General features: G+C 45.3%; 1 protein-coding gene across 6 annotated transcripts in view; it reads left to right on the forward strand.

Moving 5' to 3' along the window:
- MYT1 (myelin transcription factor 1) overlaps nt 1-21,946 on the forward strand; it is a 171,587-nt gene that overhangs the window by 131,337 nt on the left and 18,304 nt on the right. For all 6 annotated transcript variants that reach the window (XM_083744143.1, XM_083744142.1, XM_083744144.1 and 3 more), the window contains 3 exons: nt 926-988; nt 7,396-7,479; nt 17,850-18,071. In XM_083744143.1, coding sequence (XP_083600269.1) covers nt 926-988; nt 7,396-7,479; nt 17,850-18,071 — 369 coding nt within the window. The remainder of the gene's footprint in view (nt 1-925; nt 989-7,395; nt 7,480-17,849; nt 18,072-21,946) is intronic.

Genomic DNA, 21,946 nt, shown 5'->3' on the forward strand with positions numbered 1-21,946 from the left:
CAATGTTTGCTTCTCAGAACTTGAGCTCTGCAGGGCATCAGGTCAGAGTTGTCTGCCCACCTTCTGCCCACTGCAGCACTAAAGAGGAAGACAGGTGAGCGAAGCACCAGAAATTTCTGCTTCGTATTCGAAAACATTTTCTTGCTGATAAGAACAATGAATTTCAAGTTGTGTTGGCGATTTTCGTTGGAGGAGAGCTTTGCTCCCTAGACCCGTATTCCATACAATTGAATAAAGACTGTTTGCTTACGTTTAAATTTGAATTCGGTAAAGAGGAGCGTAGGGAAATGGTTGCATTTTTCGTTCCAGCGCAAGTCTTAATCCTCTCGTTTTCACCAGGTTTCCCATACACATCCTATAGCCATAGCCACGGAGCATTGAATAGGATTGTGCATCTACTTCTGTTATTTTTGCATTTTCTTCTTTGATACTGCCTGGAAATCCACGTTGTTAAGTTGTGGGTGAACATATCAGACGACACAGCGATTCTTCAAACAGCTCTTGTTTATTCACAGGCCAGAACTGAACTGAAGGGCTCAGTCAGCCTGCTTATATAGAGCTCCAGTACAACGTAACTGTAACAATTTTCTAAAACTATCCAATAACTGAACGTCACTTTCAATCCCTTATTTGCATAACTATCTACAGTATCCCCCTGCTGGCCCAGGGTGAGAACTTTAGTACACAACACATGTAAGGCCCGAAACACTGACAAATAGCTCAGTAGCGAGAGAGGGAGACCCCAAACATGTATGGCAAATCAATTGTCTGCAAAATCATTTTATCCTTGTTTTGCTGTGGAAGCGGAAGGCAAACAGGTGGACAGCAGTCGTGCCGGTGTCATTTGACGTAGATTGACTTGAATGCCACCATCAGTTTGCAGCTTTGTTCCTCAGCTGCTTCTCTTTCTTTTTTCCTTCTTCAGGTGCCCAACGCCCGGCTGTGACGGCTCCGGCCACATAACAGGAAATTATGCATCACACAGGAGGTGAGTCAGACTTCTTTGTGCAATGTGGAGAGAGATGAGAGGAAACTGAGGAGGAAACAAGATGGAAGCTGCCTGGGACAAACTGAGGAGGGGCAGGCGCAAGGTTTTTTAAGGTCTGAATTACAGTGGTACCTCGGGTTACATACGCTTCAGGTTACACACTCCGCTAACCCAGGTTACATACGCTTCAGGTTAAGAACAGAAATCGGGCTACAGCAGCACGAGGCCCCATTAGCTAAAGTGGTGCTTCAGGTTAAGAACAGTTTCAGGTTAAGAACGAACCTCCAGAACGAATTAAGTACTTAACCCGAGGTACCACTGTACTGTGTTGTGAAATGATGCAGGTGTGTGCCGCCAACGTGAAAAGTTCGGAGAGCTCTGCTTTAAAGCCTAGATCATTCGTGAGCGACAGCTGATACATCTGGCTTTGTTGCTGTTGTATGCGAGGATGAGAAATTGCCACAAAGCATGGCCACCATGGTTCTTTGAGGCACTTCCGTGAGGTGGAATGGCCTCTGTACTGCTGTGTGATAAAAGGGCGGCAGCTTTGAGTACAATTTCCCTCCCCTCGTATGTGACTTGTCAGCAACAACTGAAACTTTTGAGGCCCTGGAAAAGGATTTGAAATGCACTATCGGGCAACCATGAGGCCAAGTGAGCAGTCGGCAGCCATCCCTCACGAAATAACCAGCTTTTAAAGGGATGGAGCATGTAAGATTTATATTTTACCTCAGCCAGCAAACATGTACTGAACTCTGACTCGCTACACCCTGTGTTGATCACAACCCACCCATTGCAAAGGTTTCTGGCTTGCCAGCCCCTGTAGCCATTTCCCCCCCTGAAACAGCATATCTGGGGTGGCTATATGCCCTACTTTACAGAGGACAGCCCTCTGTTTTGAAGAGTTTGAAAAGGACAATTCTCTACTTGAAATTGTCCTCTGTTCAGGCCAAGTCTGCTTTAAAGACACTCAGGAGAGGCCTTAAAACTGCCCATACACAGTTGAGGTGGCAGTTGAGGATTATTTGCAGCAATCATTTCTAAGGTGGAATCTACACACATATAAAAAATGCTGTGAAAATGCTTTTTTTAAAAAAAAAAGTTTTGAAAAATGCATTGAATTTGGCATAGCTCACTGTCGCCATCTAGTGTCAAGTTTGTATATTGCACATTACAACACATTGAAAATATTTTATTTGCAGCTGTATAGCTGAGTCCTAAGTTAGAGGCAATACATATAAACTGCCATACGCAAACTGGTGCCCTCTTTTGTGATGCAAATTCTTATTTCTTTTTTTTAGCACATCTCTGTTATGGGAGGGCAAGTGAAACCAGAAACAGCCTCTCAGGAGAATGGGGAGGGAGACATTGAAAGACAGAGGATATATCGGGAAAGATGGTCTCAGATGTCTAATGGGTTTTGACAGAGAGCTTGAGAAAGGAATGGTGGATCTAGGAGGACAGGGCCCAGAAAAATCCTCAGAAGTTTCGTGAAGGGCTAATGCCACTTTTGAAGGCCAGGAGATTCATGGGGCAGAGGAAGGAGATGGAAAATTAAAAATGCTTATCGTGAAGATATGGTTTGCTTCCCAAGGCAAACAATAAATCACAATAAATTATCCTAATAATAAACCACCTCCCTGAAGTTCTCTTGCATTTTGCTTGGCTTGGGGAAGGGGGATTGTAGAAAGCAAATGGCCTATTAAAGGCAAATTCCTTCCGTGATCAATGAAGGAAAAAGCAGAGAAAGGGAAACAAGTTGAGGAGGGAATATGGATTGCAGGTGAGGTGAAGTTGGTGCGCAGTGCAATGAAGAGAAAAGTTGCAACATGGAGCAAGAAATACGTCAGGGATGATAACCCGCCCACCCTCCAACCAAGATGTTCTCGCTTTCTTATGAACTTCTGTTTTCATTTGCTGTGCCCTTCTGCTTTAAAGTGCTGCTTCCCGATTTTGAGGTGGGAGATACGAAAGCCCAGCTTTTTGTGTAACTGGTAGAGTAAGGGCTCACCTCAGCCAGCACCATTTTAACTCCCAGTTGCTGGCTGGATAGTAGCCCCTCCTCTAATCACTGCCAGATTTACGTACCGTATTTTTCGCTCTATAAGACACACTTTTCCCCTCCTAAAAAGTAAGGGGAAATGTGTGTGCGTCTTATGGAGTGAATGCAGGCGAAAGGCTCTGCTCAGCGCTCCCTTTAAAGAGCGTGTGGGATGTGCGTGAGGCTCTTGGGGGCTTTTCCCCGAGGAGGGAGAAGGGCAACCCATCAGTGACAGGCTGCCCTTCTTCCTCCTCGGGGAAAAGCCTGCAAGCGCCGCACACACGCTCCACGTGGCTCGTGAAAGGGAGCGCTGAGCAGAGCCTGGAATGCATACAGGCTCTGCTCAGCACTCCCTTTAAAGAATATTTTTTTTCCTTGCATTCCCCCTCTAAAAACTAGGTGTGTCTTAGGGTCAGGTGCGTCTTATGGAGCAAAAAATACGGTATATGCTAAACAAGCTATAGCTTAGGGCCCCACTCTCTTGGGGGCCCAAAAAAAATTAAATGGGAAAAACTGGATGTACTGTACATTTCTAAAATATAAAATAATAATAATAATAATAATAATAATAATAATAATAATAATAATAATAATAAATAAATAAATAAATATTTTTTTATTTATATCCCGCCTTCCCTGGCCAGAGCGGGGCTCAGGGCACCTAACACCAGTAAAATTACAATTAAAAAAAACCACAAATAAATAAATAAATAAATAAATAAATAAATAAATAAATAAATAAATAACCAATTTAAAATACAGGTTAAAATATAATTTAAAATGCATCCTCATTTTAATAGTAGCCCATAGATCAAAACCAGAAGAGGAGGGAAACTTAAGGGTCAGACTGAGTCCAAACCAAAGGACAGGCAGAACAGCTCTGTCTTGCAGGCCTTGCGGAAAGATGTCAAGTCCTGCAGGGCCCTAGTCTCTTGTGACAGAGCGTTCCACCAAGTTGGGGCCAGTACTGAAAAGGCCCTGGACCTAGTTGAGACCAATCTAACCACCTTGTGACCTGGGACCTCCAAAATGTTGTCATTTGTGGACCTTAAGGTCCTCCATGGGGCATATCAGGAGTGGCAGTCCCATAGGTACGTGGGTCCTAAAAAACAAATAAAATAAAACCTTCATGCAGCAACAGTGTTTTGTGTTGTATAGGCTCCTATGATGTAAGTCATGGGCCCCGCCTGCTCGCCTGCTCCCTAAAATATCACTGGTTTGCTCATTTCTATATATAGGGTACCTACATTCTGCATGGACTGGTTGCACGGCAACATCAGCAAATGGCTTGAGATACCTATTAGGTCCATAAATAACCATATAGCATATATTCAACACACAAAATACAGCGACAATTTGTTGTTGACAAAGGACAGCTGGACATATAAAGGGCCCCGTTACCTTCAGTAGCTGAGGGCCTCATCAAACCTAAATCCAGCCCGGCCCTCTTTAATGCATGATTGTTCTCATGTGAACACCCAAGTAGGGCGAAAATTTCATTCCAGTTTCATAGGAAACTTGCTCGTGGCTCAGTGGGCAAACTCCAGGGTGCTTGTGAAAAGTTGGCAAGAAGTGAGCCCTCCTTTCATCTCTTGAATCATATATATTTCCCCGAATCGGATTAGAAGCTCTCTCTCTCTCCAGCAAAATAAAAGACAAAAGGGTCAGATTTTAGCTGACACAAAATTTCCAGTTAATAACACCACCTATTTATGACTTCTATTATCTTTTTTTTTCCAAACATTAATGGGCACCTCACAGCCTCCCAATTGAACACTTCCATTAACAGCCGCCGGCTGCTAGCAAATATCTTCTTATCTAGGCACTATTAATTGCAAAGTCTCTCCCCCTCAAAGCAAATGGCTTCCTTTCCCCCCCACCCTCTTCCTTCTTAATTTTCACCACCACTTTGTCCCTTTGTGAGGTGCGGAAACAGAATGATCAAAGCACCCAGGGAGGAGAATCAAAGGGGAGAAATTGTTCCTTTTTTGCTGCTGGAAAATGGGATGTTCGGTTGAAGGGAAGGAGTTTTGCAGAAAGTCGATGTTGTGCAGCGGTGAAGGGTAAAACAGGGGTAAAAGTGGCTTTAAAAGATTTCAGTAAACGAAATAAGGTTACACAAAGCACTCTGAATGCACAAGTATTCTTATGCAGGAAATCTGGGGTAGGTGTGTGTGTGTGTTGGCAAAAGTGAAATAGGGGCAATGCAGAGGTTTTCCATTGGCCCCAGCAGAAGAGGAGCTTGTGTAAGAAGAAAGGGAATTGAAATGAAACTGGCATTGAAATGAGGACTGCTACTTTGATGCATGCAACAGGGTTGCAGTGTAGGGACATTAAATGGAGGTGGGAAAGTTGCATGATCACCGAGATGCAGGGAGTTGAATACAGTTGTACCTTGGTACTCAAACTTAATCCATTCCAGAAGTCCGTTCCAAAACCAAAGCGTTCCAAAACCAAGGCACCCTTTCTCATAGAAAGTAATGCAAAACGGACTAATCCGTTCCAGACTTTTAAAAACAACCCCTAAAGCAGCAATTTAACATTAATTTTACTATCTAATGAGACCATGGATCCATAAAATGAAAGCAATAATCAATGTACTGTACTATAAAATAAATAAGACAGTATTGCAGATGATAAAATTAAAAATCAATTTTTTGTTCTCGCCTGCACTGATGCTAGTCATTGATTGGATGGGGGTGGCTTTTATCTATTTCCACAGCCACACGATCAATCAATCAATCAATCAATCAATCAGTAGCTGAATGGGGTTCCACACAATCACAAAAACTAATTAACTGAAAAAGCCTCAAAAACAAAAACACAAAATAAATAGCAAAAACAGGAGTGCCAAACTTAATCCATTCTGGAAGTCCATTTGACTTCCGAAATGTTCGAAAACCAAGGTGCAGATTCTGATTGGTGCAGGCGCCCCAGAAACAATAAACAACAACTGCATCGGACGTTCTGCTTCCAAAAAATATTCTAAAACCAGAACACTTACTTCCAGGTTTTTGGCATTTGACAACCAAGGCATTTGAGTACCAAGGTGTTTGAGAACCAAGGTACCACTGTATGTGCTCTCTGCGGAAAAGACTTGTTACCTAGTCAGGCTCTCCACGCAGGTTTGGTAACGTCAGAGTCCTCTGCAGTCCTGTTGTGACTCTTAGCACAAGCCTGCAGCAGGGTTTCTACGAGTCCATGGGAAAGAAGGAGGGGGAGTCTGTATGATGCACCATGCCCAAGACAGCAGTGCATAGCTCATGCGCAAGAAAAGGTGCGAGTCTTTTTAAGCAACAGGAAAGGGCTTTATTCTGCATGGCCTCAGCTAGCTTAAGCACCATGCCCCAGGCCAAGCGAGCAGCCTCAGAAGCGGGAGCTCAGGAGGGACAAATCGGAAGCATGCAATGCAAGGAAACTCATCGGTGGCTGCTTTTGCACATTGCAACAGTGTCAGGGGAATAAAATACAGTCATACCTCGGGTTACAGACGCTTCAGGTTGTGCGTTTTCAGGTTGTGCACCTCACTGAGCCCAGAAGTACTGGAACAGGTTACTTCCGGGTTCTGACGCTCACACATGCGCAGAAGTGCTAAATCGCGCTTTGCGTATGCGCAGAAGCACCGAATCGTGACCCGCGCGTGTGCAGACACAGCACTGTGGGTTGCGAATGTGCCTCCCGCACGGATCACGTTTGCAACCCAAGCGTCCACTGTACAAGGAGGGGATTTAAATAAGATAGAAAGTCTTTGAAATAAGATAGAAAGTCTATGAATGTCACAATAGTCCAGCTGAAAGGTAAGGTACAGAATTTGAGTGCAAAGGACATGGCAGATCCTAGCCGTACTGAGAAGAAAGGGTTCACTTGAATATAAGAGGCAAACGGAAAGAGTTTAAAATGATGTCAGCAATGCACGTACCTGATTCATGGCGGAGATAAAAAAGAAGGGTTGCACAGAAAGACAGTGTGTATCTAATATTGTCAGCCTGGGCCTTTGGTGCATTGAGTGCTGCGCTATAAGTCACACTTGGCTGTCCTTGCGTGGGTTTGGAGAGACCGGGTCAATTCCTTGGGTGAAGCCCAGAAAATGAGTTGAACAGGATAGCTGATACGAAAGATGTTCTCTCCCATCTCTGCTCTCCTCAGTTTTAGTCTACCCCTGTATACTTTATCTAATTCAGATTGTGTGCATTTTGGGACAGGGAATATAACCTCTTCCTACCCTGAGTCCTTGAGAAAGGGGGAAGGAATGATAAATTAATGGAGGGTGGGGGGCGTTGGAAGCGACTTGAGTTCTGGGAGCAGGAAACATGCTGCCAGGCTGCAAGTAAGGTGCCTTCTCTTTTCTTCTTTTTAAAAAATGTAGTCTGTCGGGCTGCCCTCGTGCCAAGAAAAGTGGGATCAAGATCACGCCTACCAAGGATGACAAAGAGGATCCAGAGCTGATGAAGTAAGTGAGAAGACAATTCCCAGGCAAAATGTGGACATGAAGATGTACATCATTTCCTTTCAACATGCAAGATCCTAGCATAGGTCTGGTGTCCAAATGTGGTCCTTTCTAGTTCTTGTAATTTTCCCCGGGCCCGCCCCAAACAAGGACTGGGCATCCTCAGTGGCTGAATTGCATCCTTGAACTTTGATGGTGATTATATTTTAGTTATTTGTACCCCACACCCATCTGACTGGTTTTCCCCAGCCGCTCTGGGTGACTCACAACAGATACAAGAACACAGTAAAACATCAAATATTTAAAACTTTCATATACAGGGCTGCCTTCAGATGTCTTTCAAAAGGATCAGACATCATTTAGTAATAGAATTGAAGAGTTGGAAGGGTTACGGTTAGGGTCATCTAGTCCAGTGTTTCCCAACCTTGGAGCTTCAGCTGTTTTTGGACTACAACTCCCATCATCCCTAGCTAGCAAGACCGGTGGTCAGGGATGCTGGGGATTGTAGTCTGAAAACATCTGGAAAACCAGGGTTGGGAAACACTGATCTAGTCCAACCCCCTGCAATGCATGAATCACCTGGTTGAGGTGATTGATTAAGTGGAATGATTTCCTGGCTTCTTGTTCTCAAACTAAAGTGATATTTACAGATAGGTAGCCGTGTTGGTCTGCCATAGTCAAAACAAAAAAAATTCCTTCCAGTAGCACCTTAAAGACCAACTAAGTCAATTCTTGGTATGAGCTTTCGTGGGCATGCACACTTCTTCAGATACACTGCACTGAGCATGCACTTAACTGTTAGCAGTTCAGTAGGATTACATGTTGTACCTAATGACACTTTGGTGTAAAACTGGTGGTGCTGTGGTGTAAACCACAGAGCCTTGGGCTTGCCGATCAGAAGGTTGGTGGTTTGAATCCCCGCGATGGGGTGAGCTCTCATTGTTCGGTCCCAGCTCCCGCTAACCTGGCAGTTCGAAAGTGCAAGTAGAGAAATAGGTACCACTCCAGCGGGAAGGTAAACGGCGTTTCCGTGCGCTGCTCTGGTTCACCAGAAACAGCTTAGTCATACTGGCCACATGACCCAGAAAAACTGTCTGCGGACAAACCTAGGCTTCCTCAGGCAGTAAAGCGAGATGAGCGCCGCAACCCCAGAGTCGTTTGCAACTGGACCTAACAGAAAGGGGTCCTTTACCTTTTACAGGTTGTTCTTGTTGTTGTTTTAATGCCAGGAAAGTTTCTATTTGCTGGTTGGAGAGTTCTCGGATTTTGGCATCCTTAGCTTAGCTCTCACTAATCTGATGCGTGAGAATGGTTGAGTAATCTGCATGATACCGCCTTTCATCAACTCATTATCAATCATTAGTGTGCTTAATTTGAAAAGCTTTAATCATTCTTTCCATTCCTGATTAATCAGCGGAACTCACAATAAGAAAGACTACGGGATGTAGAATTCTTGAAAGGGCTACAGTTATCATACAAGCTGCAGTGTGGTGTGGACTCCTTCCTCTCTGTCTACCATTTGCTGCAAAATAAAGTGAGAGAGTACAGGATAGCCTTCCCTTCTAGCAATGAGTGGAAGCTTTTGCTCATTTCAATTGGGGATTGATAAACTGGGGGGGGGTTCCTATTCCGAATCCCCCTGTTCTGAAATTTGCTGCACCACTAATGCAGCCCCCACATCTTGGCATGAGTTTTCCACTCATCTGCTGAGGCTGCATACACACTAACTTTAAAAAAGATTTTAAGCACATTGTTTACCTTAAATAATTCTGGGTCTTGTAGTTTGTTAAGGGTGGCTGGGAGTTGTAACTCTAGGGGGGGGGGGGAGCGTAAACTACAGAGGGATAAAATGTGCCCAGTTATTTGAGGGGAATCATGTGCTTTAAAAATATTGTGTGTACACAGCCCAACACAGGAAATAAGCAGTCCTGCAGGGCTGAAGAGACTTGTCTCACCCTATGCCCCATAGCCAGTCTGTCAGGCTTCAGGGAATCGCCTTCGTCCCCATCCCCCCTTTGGCAGTAGATAAGCGGAACAAAGGAAAAGGAGTCTTCTTACCAGTTAGAAACTTTAATGATCACAGCAAGAGAATGAAGAATGCATTTCCTAGGAATGAAGGTGCTCCCAATTAAGGGCTCCATCCACTTCCTCCCTAGTCACCCATGTCGCTACCACATCTTATAACCTGATCTCATACCTACCGTGCTTGGAAACGTACTGGGAGCCAATGTAGGTCTTTCAAGACCGGTGTTATGTGGTCTCAGCGGCCGCTCCCAGTCACTAGTCTAGCTGCTGCATTCTGGATTAGTTGTAGTTTCCGGGTCACCTTCAAAGGTAGTCCCATGTGAGCATGTTGCAGTAGTCAAAGCAGGAAATAACTAGAGCATGTACCACTCTGGCGAGAAAGTCTGCGGGCAGGTAGGGTCTCAGCCTACCTCTCTCTCCCCCCAGTGCTTCTTCTCCATCCAGTACTTCCCAGCTTCTGCCTTCTGAACTATGCCCCTCTGCAAGCCACTGTTCCAAATCTATACTGTCCTGCTCCTGGGAAGATTCAGGATCTTGATCAGGGGGAGGGGGAGGCTCCCACCATTCCTCCTCAGTGTAGCCCTCCTCAGCACAGTCCCCAACACAGACACATCTTCTGTTGTCCACAGTAGCATCCTATGTCAGCAAATTGGCCATCTGCACCCCAGAATGCAGTGGTTTTTTTGAGCACTGAAGGGGAATAAGCCAGTGATGAGCTAGGACATTTGGCTGTGCTGCTTCTCCTGATGATTTATGTTCTTCCCCCTCTGGTTCCACAATTCCCTACACACTCCTTGGTCTCACCTTGCTTTTCCACTGCCCCGGGATATTCCAGGGTCACTGTCTCAGCAGAAGAAACAGCTTCAAATTCTTCACACTTAGGAGACCATGGTAAACACTGATGCTGTAAGTGATCCAAAGGTCTTTGTAAGAACCAGATGACGTTTCGGAGCCATCTGCTCCGACTTCTATCCCCAGGATAGCGCACCATTTGCATTAAATGAGCCGTGTCGCAATTAGCAGGAGTAAGCAGAGTTTATTAAAAATTGAGCGAGCCCAGTTTTAAAAACTATTGGAAAAGCAGCAGCAGCAGAAGCAGCAAAGCTACTTTGCTTTTGACTTTAATGTTCTAAAATTGCTTGGGGAGGTAGAACCATGCATAATCCATAGTGTCGTTCTGCTGTCCAATGACACAGAGAGAGAAACAAGAATGAAAATGGATCGCACTGCCAAAGATAAGTGCTGTGTTGTGCAGTTTATAGCCCATTACTGCAACTAGTGGGGCTCCGTATCTCCTTCCTCTGCAATGACTTCCTTTGCATTCCTTTCAGGATCATTGCAGCGCAATCGATGCAGCCCATAAATGTGTCCACATGTTACTTAGGTTGCTGCTAGGTTTGGGGGAGGGGGGAATGGCTCTCCCCAAGGTGGGTCAAAAGAGAATCTGGCAGGCCAAGGATTGCCGAAGCAGAGTTGTGGGAAACTTGGTAGAACGAATGTTTTGTAGACTTCTTTCTTTCTTTCTTTCTTTCTTTCTTTCTTTCTTTCTTTCTTTCTTTCTTTCACAATCACTCATAGCTGAGTAAGATTGTCTTCCATAAACACAGTCTTAACTGCATTTAAACAAATACAAACAGTTGCAGAAACTGTTGGGGCACCAACTTCTGATTTCAGAAAAAATGGGTGGAACGTTCAGTGGAGCCAGGTCAGAACTCGATGTGCCAGGGAGAGAAACCATGGGGGAGAACACAAAGAGAATCTGGATAAATTGGATGGCTCAGGGTACAAAGAAGTAATGGTGAAATTCAGTGGATGGGGTTGAGAATTGAGGAATCTCCTGGGCCAGGAAGATTACATTCAGCACAAGGTCTGAACATAGCCTTACAAACATACACTTGTCTTCTTCTTCTTCTTCTTCTTCTTCTTCTTCTTCTTCTTCTTCTTCTTCTTCTTCTGCAATCCCTCGTAGCCAAGTAAGATTGTCTTCCATAAACACAGTTTTAACAGTGAGTCCTTAAGTGACTGTGGAGGCCAATTCTGGATCCACACGTCCTTCCACAGTGGGGACACTGGTTTCCGGGTGGGAATTGATCATGGTGTGGATTTGCCAAGCATGCCTTCCTCTTAGCACATTTCTCCCTTGCGTCTTGAGTTCCAGCGTCTTCAATGCCCATGACACCTTTGGTAAAGGCTGTTCCCCAGCTGGAGCGCTCGCAGACCAGTGTTTCCCAGTTGTCGGTGTTTATACTAAAAAAAAATTACCGTAAATTTCGCTCCATAACACGCAGATTTTTCCTCCTAGAAAGTAAGGGGAAATGTCTGTGCGTGTTATGGAGCGAATGCCTACAGATGGCGGGGGAATCTGCTGCAGTTGTGAGCAGTCCGTGGCTTGCTTTGAAACAACAAAGCAGGTGTAAGCGGCTCCTGTCAGTGAGCCGAGCTGGGGAGGAGGGAGAGAAGCAGAGCGGGCTTGGCTGCTTTAAAACAACCCCGTCCTCTATGTTCCTCTCTCCTCCCCACAGATCTGCTAAGTAGCAGCGAAGCTTTTCAGCCAGCCTAGCCGGGAGGAGGGAGAGAAGCAGAGCGGGGTTGGCTGCTTTAAAACAACCCCGTACTCTCTGTCCCTGCCTGCAGTTTTTTGCTGTCCGATTTTGGATTAGCCACTGTAGGGGCTGTGTGTGTGTGTCCTTGAGCTATCGTTCTCCTCCTCCTGCTTCCCCTTCGCTCTCCCTGCGCCCCTGCGCTCTCCCTCCGACTTTAGAATTGACACTCTGTGTGTCTGTGTGTGAGAGAGAGGGCTCCTCCTCCTCCTGCTGCTTCCCGTTCACTCTCCCTGCACTGTCCCTCCGACTTTAGAATTGACACTCTGTGTGTGTGAGGGCTCCTTCTCCTTCTCTTGCTTCCCGTTCACTCCCCCAGCGCCCTGCGACTTTAGGGCCAGTTCCCTCTCTGCGTGTGTGTGTGTTTTGACCTCACTGCGCTTGTTGGGGGAGAGTGTTGGTCGCAATTTTTCTTGATTTGTCTCAGAGTGGTTACTATCATGGTTTCCTTGCCGGGGAGGAGGGAGAGACACAGAGCCTGCTTGTTCTAAAGGAGCAAAGCCGGAGAGGAGCCTCTCCTGCATTATCAGCAGCATCCTTCTCCACACACCCCACGCGTGCTCCTTGTCCCTTGAGTTCTTTTCCTTCCCTCCCCACTTAAAATGTGGTTACAAAGCACGGATCCACATGGATCCTCAGGATTTTTGCACTAGGTCACCCCAAATTCACCATCAGATCACATAGCATATCCATGGCTACAGCCTGCACCAAAAAACACACGCACCCACTGTTTCATGGGGCCGCAATGGCACAAAAACGTGGTTACAAAGCATGGATCCACATGGATCCTCAGGATTTTTGCATTGGGCTACCCCAAACTCACCGTCAGATCACATGTCTGTGGCCACAGCATGAACCACAAAAATCATATATCCACTGTTTCGTTTAGAATATTTTTTTCTTGTTTTCCTCCTCTAAAAACTACGTGCGTGTTATGGTCAGGTGCGTGTTATAGAGCGAAAAATACGGTAGATTTGCCTTGAGACAGTCTTTAAATCTCTTTTGTTGACCACCAGCATTATACTTTCCATTTTTTAGTTCGGAATAGAGTAGTTGCTTTGGAAGATGATAATCAGTGTTGTAGTGGATAGGGCCTTGGACACTAAGACCTCAGACGCCAGGGTTCAAATCCCCATTCAGGACTTATTAACACTTACCTTTTGCTCTGCTCCTTCCAGGTACAGGGCCACACTTTAAAACTGTGTGTCCGAGCGCCCCCCTTTTTTTTTGGTCCGCAGATTGCCGTTCGCTGTGATTCAGCTTTATAGAGGGTGTTTTTCTGGGGAAACTCCAGAGCAAAAAACCCCCATAAAAATGGGTGCTCAGACACAGAGCTTTAAAGAACAGACTGTGCCTGGAAAGCGTAGAGGAAAAGTTAAGTGTAGATAAGCCCTCAGTGTTTTGACACCTGAGATGTGTCTATTTTTAGGACCATCCCTATTTTTGTGAGTGTAAGTTGTTTTTTGACATTTTGTTTTACGTGTTGCATCCCACCCTGGGACCAAAAGGGGAAGGACAGGTAAATAACTAATTAATAATAGTAATAATAATGATGATGATGATGATCATGTTCCTTTTTAACCAGGTCTTTGGTTGATCCAATTTTAAATGGGGGGGGGGGTTGGCGGGGGGGTATTGAGCTGTTTTTGTTTTCATTAGGTATTTTGTGCTTTTATATCTTGATTTTATTCTGTGAAGTGCCCTGAGACCGCCGGGTATATAAATTCAATAAATAACAACAACGGCTTACAATACATTTAAAAACAAACATAAATATATTCAGTACTTTTTTTCTTTAAAATGTTTAGGGGTACTCTCATTTTGACTCAAGGAAACTGCCATTTTTATAGTTCAAATCAGGAAAAAATAAATACAGTAAATTGACAAAAGTACAAAGATTCACAAAATGTTTAGGGGTACGCATACCCCTGCATACCCCCAGAAGAAAAGCACTGAATATATTACACTATGAACAAATGCATACAAATCGCAGCGTAGTGTTTTGTGGAGGGCAGAGGAGGAGTGACTGATCTTCAGCAAAGGCTGGGACAGACCCTGTCTGAAACCCTGGAGAGCTGCTGCTGCTGTCGGCCAGCGTGGACAGTACTGTGTTTGATGGACCAATGGTGTGTCTCAGTACAAGACAGCGCCCTGTATTCCTCACGGAACAGATAAGAGGCTATATGAAATGGACGGGTGGAGAAAATTGCAGGAAGGCGAGCTTTCCCCTCCCTTTCCAAACTCCTCCAGTCCTTGGGAAAATAGCATTTTGTCTTCTCTAACAAGGTACACTCTCGTGGAGGTCCCTGCAGGTTTGCGATAAAGAGGCTCTGCTGTAATTCCAGCGCTCCATCTGCGTGCCAGAAATCTGCTTGGCTGTGGTCCGAGATTCGCACGCCGCCACCGAGAAGAAGAGACTAATATAGTCCCTGGTGCCTTGTTGCTCTTTCCTCACGCCATTTACATCGGAGGGCGTGCTTTCTGGCTGGGCCACGCAGCATCACACAGATCATCAATTGCAACTGCCTTCCACAAATCATCTCGACCTTCTCCCTTCCCTCTTTAAAATAAAAGAAGGGAAAAGGAAAAGACAATTCAGGAGAGCGACTATTCAATTGACCGGCCATTACCGCAACTTCAATTAAACAGCAATAATAAATTTTTAAAACATACACACGCCACACATCCCAAGCCAGCTGTTTGCCACAATAAGACTCTGGTTTATTTTTTACAATAAAAGTGTAATGAAAGTTAAATTAACAGTGTAAAATATGTAACGGCTGGGCCGTAAACGCTGCATGCTAATCGCTCCCTTCCCCTTTCTTTCCTCCCTCGGCCTCCCTCTTTTTCTCCTGAGGTTTCAGTAATTTGCTTGCGATCATATAAACAGCGACGCAGTTATGAATTTAGTGAGCATCCTGCTGGCAACGATATAATAAGTGAATTGTGCCGCATTTGCAGATGATTAAAAACAGGATCAGCGTTTTTCAAATTATCTCAGAGCGGGTATGAAATAACGGTGATGCGGCCCCTCGACTGTCAACTCCTCTGTTGTTGTTTTTATGGAATAAAATAAAAATAATGATGATAACAATGAAACACAGAACACGAGTTTCAAGAGCAGGCAAGCACTCTTGTTTTGACAGTCGTCGTTGATGTTCCTAATTGCTGCCTTGCATAAAGGGGCGGTTGTGCTGTTCCACATCGACTCCTTCTTTGAAAGCTTTGAGTAGTCGCAAACTTGTGTGTGTGACTGTAATTGACATGTATATTTAAACAAACGCAACCAGTCGCAGAAACCTTAATGGCAAGGCCCCCACGTAAGGGGGGTCACCAACTTCTGATTTCAGGAAAAAACGGGTGGGATGTTCAGTGGAGCCAGGGCAGAACTCGATGTGCCAGGGAGAGAACCCGTGGGGGAGAACCCAAAGAGAATCTGGATAAATTGGATGGCTCAGGGTACAAAGAAGTAAGGGTGTAATTCAGTGGATGGGGTTGAGAATCGAGGAATCTCCTGGCCCAGGAAGATTGCATTCAGCACAAGGTCTGAACATAGCCTTTAGTTGTTTAGTTGTTTAGTCATGTCCAACTCTTCGTGACCACATGGACCAGAGCACACCAAGCCCTCCTGTCTTCGACTGCCTCCCGCAGTTTGGTCAGACTCATGTTGGATCTGTCAATCCATTGAGCACTCAGGGCTGATTTCCTTCAGAATGGATAGGTTTGATCTTCTTGCAGTCCATGGGACTCTCAAGAGTCTCCTCCAGCACCATAATTCAAAAGCATCCATTCTTCGGCGATCAGCCTTCTTTATGGTCCAGCTCTCACTTCCATACATCACTACTGGGAAAACCATAGCTTTAACTATACGGACCTTTGTTGGCAAGGTGACGTCTCTGCTTTTTAAGATGTTGTCTAGGTTATAACATAGCCTTGCAAACATACAATTGTCTTCTTTGGAGATCACTCATAACCAAGTAAGATTGTCGTCCATAAACACTGTTTTAACAGTGAATCCATAAGTGACTCTGAAGGCCAGTTCTGGATCCGCACATCTCTCTACAGTGGATACATAGGTTTCCGGGCAGGAGCTGATCATGGTGAGGTTTTGCCAAGCGTGCCTTCCTCTTAGCACATTTTTTCCTTTTTGTCCTGAGTTCGAGCCTCTTCAAAACCCATGGCATCTTTGGTAAAGGCTGTTCTCCAATTGGAGCACTTTCAGACCAGTGTTTCCCAGTTGTCGGTGTTTATATTACTTTTTTTTAGATTAGCCCTGAGAGACTCTTTAAGGCTCTTTTGTTGACCACCAGCTTTTGGCTTTCCATTTTCAAGTTTGGATACATTTGTAATTTGTAAATAAAATTGTAATTGCACAGTAACCAGGCATATGATAGGGGATCTGCTGCTGCTGTTTTGTTTGGGTTTTTTACATGGAAGAGCATGCATGGGCTCTGTTCAGGCTTTCCACTGAATGGGGCAATCTCCCCTCTCACCCAAACGCACACAAATATTTTGTTGGAGGACCGAACCCCCATCAGCCCCTAGGAATTGGTTTCCATGCAGCCTACACAGTTTTGAATAGCTGTGCAGAGTGAATGAGTCCCCTTCTTTCTGTGATTCAGAACCTTTTAATCTGCGTACACACCAGGCATTGAAAGCATCTCCCCAATTTGAATCCTGGGAGCTGATTTTTAAAAGGTCTTGGAACTGTAGTTCTCTGAGGGGTGAGCTACAGTTCCTAAGAACCTTTGGGAGAGAGGGTGCGCCTTAAATACCATATATGGTGCTTATGGTTCCTTAGATTCCTTCTTTTATAGCCAGTTTCAATGTTTGATTCACCTGGGTGGTTACTGGAGCTGATACAGTGGTACCTCTGGTTGTGAACGGGATCCCTTCCGGAGGCCCGCTCGCAACATGAAAAGAGCGCAATCTGCAGCGGCTCATCTGCGCACACACGGGTTGCGATTCGCCGCTTCTGCGCATGCGTGTGACATCATTTTGCGCTTCTGCATATGTGCAAACAGCGAGACCCAGAAGTAACCCTTTCTGGTACTTCCAGGTCACCACGGGACGTAACCTGAAAGAATGTAACATAAAGCAGGCATAACTTGAGGTATGACTGTACAGTGGTACCTCTGGTTGCGAACGGGATCCATTCTGGTGGCCCATTCACAACATGAAAAGCCCGCAACCTGAAGCGCCGTAGCTGCGCAGGTGCGATTTGGTGCTCGTGTGCATGCGTGAGTGGTGAAACCCCGGAAGTAACCCTTTCCGGTATCGCATCGTATCTGCGCAGGTGCGCGGTGTGATTTGGTACTTGTGTGCATGTGCGAAGCATGATTTAGCATTTCTGTGCATGCGCGAGTGGCAAAACCCGGAAGTAACCCTTTCCGGTACTTCTGGGTCGCCACGGGATGTAACCTGAAAGAACGTAACATGAAGCCAACGTAACATGTTGTATAATGCTGGTGCTCTTTTACTTTCTTCTAAGGTAGGCTTCTAAGGTTTGGATCCTGAGCTCCCTTCTGCAAAAGCAAAGCGCTTCCCCATCGTGGTCCAGGGCTTGTGGTCCAGCAGAGAGCTTTTGGGAAGCACAAGGGCTGTCAGGGGGGAGGAAGGAAGAGTGAAAGTGATCTCCCACCCCTTCTGCCGGCTGGAGCAGAATTCATGAGACCTAAGCTGTCATCTGTTGGTTTGTTTATATCTGAGCAAAAGCACCACCCGTGTTGTTTCTTCTTATTTCTGTAGGTGCCCTGTTCCCGGTTGTGTTGGGCTTGGACACATCAGTGGCAAATACGCCTCGCATCGCAGTGCCTCAGGATGTCCCCTCGCAGCCCGGAGGCAGAAAGAAGGCTCTCTCAATGGTTCGTCCTTTTCATGGAAGTCACTCAAGAACGAGGGTCCCACTTGTCCAACCCCAGGTTGTGATGGCTCAGGTCACGCAAATGGAAGCTTCCTCACTCACAGAAGGTAATGTGGTCTTGCGTGCACGTGGTCTTTTGCAAAAGGTAGCACTGAAGTCCATTTTGCAACACCATCTCAATACTTGCTCAGGAACTGAGACCTGGGACCAAACTAGATATCTAGATTTTTTAGACTCTCTTGTGCTGATCTGTACTAGATTGCCTGAGGTTTTAATGAAGTGTGCACTCGTCACCCATGCCCCCTTGTTTTACCCCTTGAGATGAAATACAGAGAATGATCGTGGATCTATGTGGATCCTCTCGTGCAGCAGTCACTGAAATCCAAAGAGTGTATTCACGTGATCCACAAATATCCAGCCTCTTGATAATTTTGGTTGCCCTTTTCTGAACCCAGTTATACAAAACTCTTGAAGTTCTACAAAACTCATTTACGATAGTGAGCTCATCCACCAGAGGCCAGTTTTGCATCTGTCATGCTTTGAGCCAATGGATCTGGAAAGCAAGCTGACAGTTGCAGAGTTTTCCACCAGGATAACAGATGTGAGAGATCCATGCCCAGCTATATCCTTCTCCCAAGATACATCTGGTACTTGTAAATTTAGACCAGGTCACCAGACCTATCGTAATTCTTCAAAGCAGGTGGAGGATACACACAGGGGCATCCTATGAAATTGTGTCAGTTGTGTCAGAGAAGAAAGAAGAACTAACTGTTTTGCTGGCTCAGACTAAAAGTCTGTCTGGCCCGGCAACCCGTTTCCAACATTGATCAGCAAGTTTACAAGGAGGATATGAAGATAACTGCCCTCCACTGAGTAGCTTGTTGCCATCTCCTTTTTAATTCTTTAATTATTTTCTCTTAAGCAGTAAACTATAGCAACAAACACTGGAATAATGATGCTCTTGTCACAGTGTCCATTTTCCTTTGAGTTCATACAGTTCTTCTAATGCAACCAGTGCTTTTTGTGATGGTACTCACTGATATAAAGTATCATCACTTTTCTCTTCTTTCGCTACCCATAGCAACTATTTTCTGGTGACACCCATGGCCCTTTTATCAAGACAGGAGTACTGGTTTGACATTTTTTAAAACAAACAGAAACAAAAACACTGGTTGTAACACATGAAAGCATTAACAGATCTGCAGGCCCACGTCTCTTCCATGCGCCAAATGTGGAATCTGCCATTTGCCACTGTGTATTAGGAAATGCCTGCAAGCTCCTGCAACTCGTCCTTCCCTTTAGGTCCTCTGCCAATTCTGTGATGTGGTGTCAGCTTCTTGTGTAAAGCAAGCTGCCCGATCTTGGCAATCCAAGCTTTTGCCTGCCATCAACATTCCCACAATGCCAATGCCACTATATACTCGAATATAAGCCAACCTTTTCAGCACATTTTTTATGCTGAAAAAGTCCCCCTTGGCTTATACTCAAGTGAAGCCAGTGTGGTGTAGTGGTTAAGAGCGGTAGTCTCGTAATCTGGGGAACCGGGTTCACGTCTCCGCTCCTCCACCTGCAGCTGCTGGGTGACCTTGGGCTAGTCACACTTCTTTGAAGTCTCTCAGCCCCACTCACCTCACAGAGTGTTTGTTGTGGGGGAGGAAGGGAAAGGAGAATGTTAGCCGCTTTGAGACTCCTTAAAGGGAGTGAAAGGCGGGATATCAAATCCAAACTCTTCCTCTTCCTCTTCTTCCTCCACCTCCTCTGGCTTTGCCACTGCCAGCGGTGGAGGAACGAACAGCCTTTTTGGGCTACTTGTTCTTCCTCCGCTGCTGCCGCCACCACCAGGTTTGTGGTGTGGTGAACCTGCTTATACTCAAGTCAATAAGTTTTCCCAGTTTTTTGTGGTAAAATTAGGTGCCTCGGCTTATATTCGGGTCGGCTTATACTCGAGTACATACGGTAGTATCCTTCCTAACTTGTGCTAGGAAGTTCCTTCACTTAGCAGTTCCTTCACTTACGCAGTAGAAAGCTTTCAAACTCATGTGAGTTTTTTAAGACAATAAGCAATTCAATCTGGCTTGTCCAGACTGAGATATGTTCTAATATTCCTGGTAAGACCCTTTTTTAAATCCCTCCTAAAAGAAACCAGAAGCCTTTTTGTTAGGAATAACAGGAAGAGAGATTAATAAAAGGGACTATAAACTTTTTCAATATGCAGTAACAGCGGCAAGAATACTAATGGCCCAAAAATGGAAACAAGAGGAACTACCGACACTTGAAGAGTAGAGAATGAAACTTATGGACTATGCAGAATTGGACAAAATGACTGGGAAAATTAGATATCAAAAGGATCACAAATTCATCGAGGACTGGGGAAAGTTTACGGATTATCTGGAAAACATATGTGATGTACAGACAACGTTAGTCGGTTTTAAAGAGGCTTTGTGATTGCTAAAGATGTATTGTAAAAAAAAACCAGAAACGATAAGTTAGTATTAACTGGCAATACAAGACATGAAAAATGCGTAATGAATAGAAAATATGGATGATTGGTGGAGGAGCTGGTGGAAGTACAAAAAACTGGAAATTTGAGAACAGGATTGTGTTGATTAATTTGTAAAAGAAAATTTAATAAAAATTTATTTTAAAAAAGAAAAGAATAAAGACACCACAGTCTTATCCATAAGTACAGTGGTGCCTCGCTAGACGAAAAGAATTCGTTCCGCGATTCTCTTCGTCTAGCAGTTTTTCGTCTTGCGAAGCAAGCCCATTGACAGCTTAGCGGATTAGCGCTACAGCTGTCAAGCGGCTTCCAGCGATCAGCTGTTAAGCGGCTTATCAGCGGAACAGCTGATAAGCGGCTTAGCGGCTTAAGAAAAGGGCGAAAAAAGCGAAAGAAAACCGCGGGGGGATGCAAGATTTTTTTCGTCTTGCGAAGCAACCCCATAGGGAAATTCGTTTTGCGAAGCGCCTCCAAAACGGAAAACCCTTTCGTCTAGCGGGTTTTTCGTCTTGCGAGGCGTTCGTCTTGCAGGGCACCACTGTAACAAATAGTAGTTTTACTCACGATCAGGCAGAGTACAGTGTGATCCCTGAAGGCTTAAAGTTACAAACATGTACAAACAGGTTTACCCCATATGGAAGATAACCTGGGGGACTGGTTGGCTGGCGGCGAGCAGTACAGGAAGTTCGCGGGATGAAAGGAAGATCGAAGAGAAAGAAGGAGAGGTAGCTGCGTGACTGGACCTTTTGTTAGGTCAGGGAAGGTCTCGCCCACCTACTAGTCACATGCAAGGAAGGATGCTCCAGGCCAGGAGAAACAGGAAGTTTGGACTGGCTGGACCAAACATTCCCTTGCATGTCCACTCTAGCAAAACAAGGAATGTTGTACTTGACTGCTCCCAGTGGATGACATCCCACAGGATTGCTCAAGGGGTCTGTTGTTAATCCCAGCTCTGGATGGACATTGCATAGAACCAGAAATGGAAGAAGAAGAAGATGATGATGATAATGATGATGATTTTGGATTTGATATCCTGCTTTTTCACTATCCTAAGGAGTCTCAAAGCAGCTAACAATCTCCTTTCCCTTCCTCCCCCACAACAACTGTGAGGTGAGCGAGGCTGAGAGACTTCAGAGAAGTGTGACTAGCCCAAAGTCACCCAGCAGCTGCATGTGGAGGAGCAGGGAAGCGAATCAGGTTCACCAGATTACGAGTCCACTGCTCTTAACCACTACACCATGCTGGCTCCCTGGAAGAGGCCCTGAGGATCATCTAGTTCAACGGCCTGCAATCCAGGAATATGCAGCTGTCCCATACAGGGATCGAACCTGCAACCTTGGCGTTTGTCAGCACCATGCTCTAGCCAACTGAACTGTTTCACAACACAACATGCTAGCTTTCATGCTCACTGTATCTGCTCCACCCACCCCGCACCTCTGCCCAGGCCGCAGACCTCATGCCACCAGCTCCTGAAGGGACCAT

Source organism: Podarcis gaigeae, assembly GCF_964106915.1.
Source record: "Podarcis gaigeae genome assembly, chromosome: 6".
Lineage (NCBI taxonomy): Eukaryota > Metazoa > Chordata > Lepidosauria > Squamata > Lacertidae > Podarcis > Podarcis gaigeae.